This window comes from Gymnoscopelus braueri (genome assembly GCF_963280865.1).
Source record: "Gymnoscopelus braueri genome assembly, chromosome: 6".
Lineage (NCBI taxonomy): Eukaryota > Metazoa > Chordata > Actinopteri > Myctophiformes > Myctophidae > Gymnoscopelus > Gymnoscopelus braueri.
In genome coordinates this window covers 28,580,300-28,589,887 of record NC_137607.1, presented here as the reverse complement: position 1 = coordinate 28,589,887, position 9,588 = coordinate 28,580,300, and the positions used below count along the sequence as shown (strand labels likewise).

The following is a 9,588-nucleotide window of genomic DNA, read 5'->3' as shown; positions in this document are numbered from 1 at the left end:
AGACTGTGACAGTGATTAATTGACTTGACTAGAATTAGTTTCTTTGTCTAAGTAAATCCAGTCAAGTGCATTCTCTGATTCTGCTTTGGATTCAGTGCTGTAGTGATATGTGATGGACATGTCCTGATCCAGGCAGTACTGACGTGTGAGTGTGGTCCTGCTGAGCTGTGGTGGGAGAGGTGTGGTGGGAGAGTCATCCAGCTTCAACTCCCTCTCCAGAGGCAGCTCTGGGATGGACAGAGGCAGCTCCTCGCTCCGCGGGCCCCTCACTGCGCTCTGGCCGAGCAGGCTGGGACTCTTACGGCTGCCAGCTGGTCCTAAACAGACGAGCACAAATACAGTATGGGTCAAATACGGACAGTGCATTTAGTCGCCACAATTGGCAGGGAGAAAACATTGCCGTTGTATGTTCCTGCAAACCCATCTCAACGTGTCAAGGCAGGCGCCCCGTCAGCAGCAGGCACGAGCCTAGAGAGAGCACTGCACAGCCCACTGCTGCCCTCTCAGTGCCATTCCAGTTGCATACCAACATACACATAATAGTAAATAATACTGTATTTCTCAATCAGTCCAAATTAAATTAAAGAATCTAGTTAATATGGTCCAAATCTGGAAATGTTGATGTGCAATATTTTGGGGGTTAAACAATATACACATTCTATGTACCATCTTGTGATTTGCAGAAACGTACAGTACCAACGTTTTTCGGGCGATCAGGCTGCATTTAGTTACTGGATGCAAAGCAAAGCAGAAGTACATTGTTCCAGTGATGCAGTACAGTACCTTGCCCCGGTCCTTCCTCCTCCAAGGAGATGGCGAAGCGCGGCATCTCGATGATGGCTGAGCAGCAACGCCTACGCACGGTCAGCGGGGGACTGGAGTCGCTCTCAGTGTGGGACGATTCAGATACAGACAGACGCTTACGCAGGCTGGGGGGACACAGACTGGTCAGTGTGCAGTTAAGCATGGATGTGTATACACACACACACAGACGCACACACACACACACACACTCTTTCAAATGCATGGAGGCCACAGACTCAATCACACGATATTACTCTATAGCGCCTCCAGAAACCTAATTTTAGCTTATGTTAAGGCGGCCGCGTCTTGGTGATTTTGAGAAGTTTCAATATTAGATTCCCTAATAGATATCTGAATAATTAAAGCGTAGTACCACAAGAGTCATCCTGCACAAGACACGCATACGTCACTCTACATTTGTTCTCAATAAGTAATGTGAACCCAGTGAATTATTTAGAGACTGTACAGTTAAAAAAAAACTTGAGATGGGGATCAGATGAAATCTGCCCCCCCCCCCAAAAAAAAAGGTTTAACCACTTAACAGGGCATGAAATCCTAGGCCAATTTTGTAGCTTATTTTCCTATACAGGTTAAAAACTACAGCAGGTAAAAACATGCTACATTTAGGCTAGCAAGCAATGCAGCTGCATAATACAATTTAAAATGGTTGTGTTACACCTACAGTATAATATGCCCAAAGAATTGGGAGGTCAGGGTTAGCGTGGTCAACATGAACTCACATCTCTGGAGATCCCACCAGCCAGGAGCGGTCTCTGGACTTGAGGCCGCTGAGGCTGTCGATGCGTTCCCCACCCTCCTCACTGAGGCTGCGCTTGGTGGGGGGAGGGGTACGCTTCTCCTCGTGGAGGGAAAGACGCTCCATGCTGCTGTACACCTGCACGTGCACACGTACAGACAGAGGGAGAAAATGTAACTTGTAAAGCAACAACTCTTAACTTCTAAACTATCATTATGTTAAACGATTAGAAGTAATTGTGTCTTGTACGACTATCTGCTCAGGCCAGCGTAAAATTAACCCACTAAGTCAAGACCTGAGGCTGATTCTACAAATGCCTTCTAAATCAGAAGTTCTGAAACTTTTCCGTGCCAAGGACCCCAAAAATGATATGTATCCACCCATCTGAAAATGTTCTGCGACAGGGACCCCCAGAAGAGAAGATTTGTGTTATTTATTTATTTTTAAATAGCAGATGTACAAGCTTGCATTGCAGCACGAAGTGACGTGCTGTGAGTTTGTAGATCTGCTATTTTTGAATAGCCAACGCTAAAATCTAAAATGACACACGTGCTTTCCCGGTTTTAATGGGTTAAAAAGTTAACACCACACTAGTACGAACTGAAGAGCAACGGTGCTTGCTTGGCATGAACAGTGTGTACAGTCAGAACATTGTGTGTGTGTGTGTGTGTGTGTGTGTGTGTGTGTGTGTGGGGGTGTGTGTGTGTGTGTGTGTGTGTGTGTGTGTGTGTGTGTGTGTGTGTGTGTTTGCGTACTTTGCTGAAGCGAGGAGAGCAGGAAGAGAACTGCCGTAGCTCCACATGTTCATCATCGTTGGTGTCCTCCTCTTCCTCCGAGTCCACGTGGTGGTACTTGTCCTGACGAGCTGTGCACACACACACACGCACACACATACACAAATTAACCACTTACACCCCACTGTATATACTTCGTTGATCGACGTATCCCAGGGGTCTATACTCCCACCCCCCTCAGTTCGTCCCTCTACACCAATTGTGTTCACTGAAAACAGCCTATTTATCATATGCCTACAATAAGGCCCCTAGGGTTCATGTGGTTAAGACAAGAGACTAAATTAGTGCACAATATATAGTATATATAACATATAATTTGATATATTCCTGCATATTACACACACACACACACACACATCAGTGTTCTGCTCATCTCTGAACTGCGTACAGTCATGTGCACTTGTTAACAGAGTGTATGGTGTATGGGCTCATTAGGCAGGAGAGGTGTGTGTGGCATAGGCAGACAGACAGGCAGACAGACAGACAGACATGCAGACACCCACACACACACACACACACACACACACACACACACACACACACACACACACACACACACACACACACACACACACACACACACACACACACACACACACACACACACACACACACACACACACACACACACACACACACGGAGACGAGACACCTACTGTCAAAGTAGCTGGTGTCGTCCTCCGACTCTAGCTGTGGAATGAACTCTGCCTTCTGCCTCAACAGACTGTTCCAGTCCAGCTCTCTGAAGAAGGCATGCTGCTTCACCTCATATGCACTGCCTGCACACAGGAAGAGATGGAGGAATGGAGGGATAGGAGGCGGAGAGTGGAACAAGGGATGGAATGAGGTGTGATAAAGAAAGAGAGAGGGAGAAGGAGGTTAGACAAGATTCCCTGGGAAGAACAGAGACACTGTTAATGTCAAGCTACAATTGGAGTTTACTTATTGTGGAAGCAGGATTCAAATATCAATGTGTGCCTTTGTTTGTCACACATTGATATTTGTCGTCTTATTATATATCATCGCTGTCGACCAGAAACCTTGTATCTCCATATTTAATCTTTTAATGTTTTTTTCATACTTTGTCCTATGACAGTATCATGCAAAAGTAGCAAAAACACCTCTATTTTTGAAACTTTTTGAAAGTTTCCACCTACTGTATAAGGAAGGACATGCCCAAAATAGCTAAACTAGATTGAAAGTGGTTACATCTGTGTTACGGCTGGCCGTAAAAATCTGTATGTGCGTTTTATAAATATTGAAGCAACTAAAAGTATTAACAAGATCTGACTAAATAATAACTACATTGGATCTATTAGAACACAGATTAATGTTTCCATTTCCTGAAAAGTAATGGTTTTAGACACATAACGTAGTTTTCCACCAGACAGCGGCGATATATTGGACATGTCAGCACAGACAGGTGGAAACGGTCACACCAACATGTCACTGCACATACTTGCATGAGCATGTGATGAATGACACCTATTGAATCTTGAGTCTGTGCGTGTGTGTGTGTGTGTGTGTGTGTGTGTGTGTGTGTGTGTGTGTGTGTGTGTGTGTGTGTGTGTGTGTGTGTGTGTGTGTGTGTTACCTGTGCCCAGTCTTTCTAGAGGGTTCTGTCTTAAAAGTTTGCAGATGAGGTCTTGGGCTTCTTGTGGGAGAGCCTCCTCCTCCTCTGGCCAGATGATCTCATCTACAGTCCAACACACAAACAGAGTTGAACTGGAATTTCTGTGACTAAAAAAAAGCAAGTTAAAAAGCAGAAGAACTCAGGAGGGTGCTGGGGGGAATACGATACAATCTGCTAGAAGGCTAACAATACAGCACCCATGCACGGAGGCACTTAGACCTTACCTACACACGGCATAAATATGGACAGAGACACGCTCATAAAAAAAGATATACAAAATCAATGGGAGTTTATGATCATTGATTTGCCCTTTCATCAAAAGGAAATCAAAGGGGAACAGAACGAACAGGGAAAATCACAATCGATTTCATCTCTTGTAAGTCATGCCTCTGCATGTAGAAGATGGAACAGCGTCTCCATGTCTCAACCATTTCTAATGATTAGATCATGTTATGTGTGGTCTCTCACCGCCTCCCCCCTCCCCCCACCACTACGATAGCTAGATAGAAAGACATTAATAATGAAATACAGCCTCAGTAATGCCTACATTGAGTAATGGATACAACACAACATTGCACTTCCAAACTTTGTTTTGGCTCTAGGGACACATATTTCATAAAATGAATTAACTTGTGATGCTGATAGATAGGATGCAATGTAATCTTGTTAAAGCTAACCTGATTTATTTAATTCAGCATACCTTACACTGCAATTCCTCGGGTATACCTTAGTGACGTCACACCGCAATATGTTGCCTTGTATGCCCTTTCTGCGGAAAACTATAACATTCCCTCAAATTGCCCTATTGGGACCCCCCTTTCCCAGAATTATATAGCCTCTTTTCCACCACACCATAGAACGGTTCTGAGAATGGTTAATAACCATTCCAACGGTTTGGTGCTGTTAGACGGGGAACACTTTATACCATGCCCAGTCAGCACGGCTGCATAACCATGCTCAGTGTGGCCAAATCAATCCAGTGGGAGGGTTTAATGATGTTTATTGGTTTTAAGGCCGGGGTGGGAAAGCCCTTTGATGGTCAACACAAAATGCATGACTGAATATTTACTGTGTGACAGTTGAGGAGGACAACGGTTACGTGCTATTCAGATATAACTAGCTGATCAACATTTTGAGATTCTGGCCTCTGGTACTCACCACTGATGACCTGTCCAAACAGCTCCTCTGGGGTATCACCAAAGAATGGAGCACAGCCCACCAGGAACTCATAGAGGATGACTCCCATGGACCACCAGTCCACTGGCTTCCCATAGCCCTGACGAAGAATCACTTCAGGGGCAATGTACTCTGGGGTACCGCACACCTGGACGGACAGATGGAAACGCACACACACACACACAAAACTTAGTTGCAAGAAGAGAAAAGATTATTGCTTCTTTAGATACTTGTTAGATACTGACTGAACTCACTGATTACAGAAAATACTATGTAGCCTTGGTACCAGGTTAACCAAATGCTGGTAAATATAATACTATATTTCCCACTAGCCACTTCAGCGGGCAACAGCCAATCGTCCAGAGGTCAGAGCTTATTTTCTATGAAATAAATGAACAATAACTTAAAATTGGTTTGTGTTCTGGTTGAGGGGACGTACCTGTTTATCCAGGAACTCTCTGGTGTCTTTCTCTATGTGTCCTTCATACAGGTTGGTGGTCAGACTCATCAGACCGATCTTAGACAGACCAAAGTCTGTCAGTTTGATGTGGCCCATGGACGTGATCAGCAGACTGCAGGAAGGGAAACAAAAATTATGATCTATAAATATCATGGTCATGGAAGATAAAACAAGACGAAGCAACCTAACTGAGCCAGACCAGGAACAGTGCCTGTCGGGAACCGAAACCTATGACTTTAAAATAAACTAGAAAAAGTGCTCCTCGGAGCACAGGTCTCCGCCAGGTCAGGTAGGTTATTGTGGCCTCCTGGTGGCGCTATAATAGGCCCAAGGGTACCATTTGTTCTTAGGCCTTGCACGGCAATCAGACACTGCATTCATGGTTTGAGGCATTTTGTGCAACATATTTTTTTGCTAAATTAGACCTGCTGGTGGCGCTATAACAGGCCAATGTTAAAAGGGTGGCATTTGTTCCTCAACATAGTGTGAATGTGCGTGCAAAGTTTGACCGCAATCGGACGGTGCGTTCATGATTTGCGGAATTTTGTTCAAAACAAGCCACTACTGCAAACTTTAGATGTCAATCTTAGCCAATGAGGATGGAATATGAAAAATCAAACACATCCGTCTTGATCACATGACTATAGAGATCATGTGTACCCATTTGCGTGAAATTTGGATAAAATCGGAAGGAGTAATAAAGAAATGTGTTTTACATAAGTCGGCCTCCTGGTGGCGCTATAAAAGGCAGATGGGAAAAATGCAGGGCAAAGGTTTTTCCTTGACCTCTAGGGAGTGCGCATACAAAGTTTTACACAGATCGGTGCAGTTATAGGTAAAAACATGAATCGGCCTGTTATAGCGCCACCATGAGGCTGATTTGAAAATTTTCAAGTGGCATTTCTTCCTCGGCATAGTGGAAATATGCGTGCAAAATTTCAACGAAATTGCATGCTGTCTTCATGATTTGAGGCATTTTGTTGAAAATGGAGCACTCCTGCAAACTTTGGAAGCCATTTTTAGCCAATCAGGATGGAATATGAAAAATCTGAAAGACAAGTTTGGTTTAATGACTATAGAGATACTGTGTACCAATTTGCGAGATTTTTGGACAAAATCTGTAGGAGTACTGTCAAAAAATATGTTTTGCACAAATCGGCCTCCTGGTGGCGCTATAAAAGGCCCAAGTGAAAAATTTGGGGCAGAAGTTCGGCATTGGCATCCAGGGAGTTTTCGCTGCGATCAAGCCAACGGTGGCGGAGATTAGCTGGTGACAGACGGACACACGGACACACACACGGACGGACGGACGGACGGAGGGTAAAACATACTCTCTCGCCATGCCTTTCGGCCTGGCGGAGACAACAATAATCAAGAGAATCAAGAGGGTGTATTTGTCACTACTCAAACAGGTACAAGAAGTGAAAGGCTAGAATGGCAAGGTCCACAAGAAGCGCTAACAGCGACACGACACGACACAACAAGAACAATAATACTGGACTTCCCTCTTGTTATGGTCTACTCTACGTTCTAGTGGATGGACTAGTGAACTGGAAGTTCAGTCTTTCTTTTAAATCAGTGGTCTTCAACACGGGGCCCGGGACCCCTAGGGGGTCTTCAGAGTTACTACAGGGGGGCCTCCAAATCTTTGTGTGAAATTATTTTTTTATTTTGACATTAACCACTTGAACCCTAGCATCCCTTTTCTGAGGAGCGCAGCGCGAGGGGTTGTGAGCTTTGGCTCATCGGCTATTTTTGGCAAAGAGGTCGTTTAGGTGTAGAGGGGGAAAACAAAAAAGTTTAATCTGAAACACAATTTTATACAATATAGAGGGGGGTCCCTGCTTCATCTCCCTCTCAGCTAGGGGATCCTTGGCCTGAAAAACGTTGAAGACCCCTGGCCTAAGTTGGTAGGTTAGCTGAATGTATGCTCAAAGTTGCTAAATAGGACCAAGTGCTCCGTTATAAAAGCTTTGCTACTTCATGTCCAGTTACTTCATGAGACATTACTCATTGTGAATTTAATGACTTGCCCAGTAAAATATGAAATGCCTGCACTTTGCTGGCTGTGGGATAATGAGATGCTTACAGCATGTTTCCTTGTTGAATATGTTGGTAAAACGAGCGATGAACTGGGTTATGCTGCTGGCTGTTTGAATACTACATGAGGGAGTGATTGTCACACATGCGTGCCGTGTTTTAACAATGAGGAGTCAGTGAATCACCAAACATATCCTAGGCTGAAAAGGAAGTAAATAAAACAAAAAAGAGAATTTGATGCCAGACATCTATGTTAAAGTAAAAACAACTTTTAAAAGTGTGTGTGTCTTACTTGTCAGGTTTCAGGTCTCTGTGTACGATGCCATAATTGTGCAGATATTCCAGCGCCAGGACCGTCTCTGCAAAGTACATGCGTGCCATGTCCACTGGCAGGGCTCTTATGTTCTTCAAAAGAGTGGCACAGTCACCACCTACACACAGAGACACAGACACGCACAACCAGTTAAGAGTGACAGAGAGAGAGACACAGCAACAGCGTGTCAAGAGTAAGATACACATGACGGACAATGACAGCTTAAGAAAAAGACAGACACAACAAAAATGCTGTGAGAGAATGAAAAATAAGAAACAAAGTGATATCACTGGACACAGACGGAGAGCACCAGAGAAACAGCACAAACAAAACACAACACATTCCCAAACAGAAAATGTGAGCCAGGAGCAGAGCTTGCCTTCCAGCACATGGGTATGAGCTACTAAAATCTTATACCCAAATATTATATACCGGTAGTCTAAGTAAAACTTAGTGAGATTACAGTAAAAATATTCTCGTCTATGCAATAGGAAGAAGCAACAGTTTAACTGAAAACTGTGCTATTGAACACCATTGATTAGAATGACGAAGTCAGACAGGGGGGAAAAAAAACTCCACGTTAATGGTCAAAAACCTCCTAACTACACTTGAGCTGTATTTGGGTAAAGTGATGATAATATAAGAACACATTCAAGAATCTGACAGTGTATAAAGTCACCATACCAACTTTGATGAGGCAGTATTGTGTTCTTTTTTTCCATTTCCTGAAAAGTTAATATTTTGGACATAGCTGGTTTCTGCCCGACAGCAGAGATATTATACTTGCCTATATACTTAAACATTATACATTCCTGTGTGAAAGTTGGACATAATTAGCATAATAATGATCACGTTATAGCCAAAACATGTTTTTGGAGGTCACAGTGACCTTGAACTTTGACCACCAAATTGTAATGAGTTAATCATTGAGTCCAAGTGTAGGTTTGTTCCAGAGGTAATGAACCCCCTCCAGGTGTTTCTGAGAGTACAAGAGAATGGGATGGACCAAAATCTAATTAGTTCATGCTTCAGTCCCAAGTTTGTAGGGTCCAAATTTGAAGAAATTCACTCGAGGCTTTCCTAATAGATATCGCATTCATGGGAATGGGACAGACAGACAGACAGATGTATATCGAACAACTAGAAGGCATAATGCGTCCAGCCACGGCTGTTGCGGGCGGAGGCATAATTACCCGGTCCAAATCTTTTATAAATTCAAACCACACCACATTGATCTCTCCCAAGTTTAGCAGTCAGAGCAGCATTCAGCATTCCAAATGTATTACATCTTTGAAAAGTAATCAGTAGACTTAACATCTACCACATCAATATTTCCAGTTACTTCTCTTTCACTATAAATGAGTGGAGGCCGTGTGATACACGCTCCCTGGGTGCAGGAAAGACCACGTTAGGTCTGCTGAAGGAGCACACTACCTGCATATTATGCAAAGTCTCACAAACATTTTACAGGCAAGTTCTCCTACATATTATTAAGGAAACCTCTGTGGACAGGAAACCTGTGTGGACAGGAAACCTGTCTGTACTGCCCGGTTGTCCTCAATGGCTTGAGCAATTGATCTGAATTTGCACACGGCCATTGCTCATTAGCAT

The 9,588-nt window shown here is 43.7% G+C and overlaps 1 protein-coding gene across 13 annotated transcripts in view; it reads right to left on the bottom strand.

Moving 5' to 3' along the window:
- The window catches only part of mast2 (microtubule associated serine/threonine kinase 2), a 216,824-nt gene that overhangs the window by 13,460 nt on the left and 193,776 nt on the right, over positions 1 to 9,588 (bottom strand). For all 13 annotated transcript variants that reach the window (XM_080430974.1, XM_080430979.1, XM_080430981.1 and 10 more), the window contains 9 exons: positions 7,957 to 8,095; positions 5,604 to 5,736; positions 5,147 to 5,312; positions 3,950 to 4,051; positions 3,012 to 3,134; positions 2,317 to 2,426; positions 1,545 to 1,699; positions 784 to 929; positions 144 to 317 (listed from right to left, as the gene is read on the bottom strand). In XM_080430974.1, the coding sequence (XP_080287100.1) occupies positions 144 to 317; positions 784 to 929; positions 1,545 to 1,699; positions 2,317 to 2,426; positions 3,012 to 3,134; positions 3,950 to 4,051; positions 5,147 to 5,312; positions 5,604 to 5,736; positions 7,957 to 8,095 (1,248 nt within the window). The remainder of the gene's footprint in view (positions 1 to 143; positions 318 to 783; positions 930 to 1,544; positions 1,700 to 2,316; positions 2,427 to 3,011; positions 3,135 to 3,949; positions 4,052 to 5,146; positions 5,313 to 5,603; positions 5,737 to 7,956; positions 8,096 to 9,588) is intronic.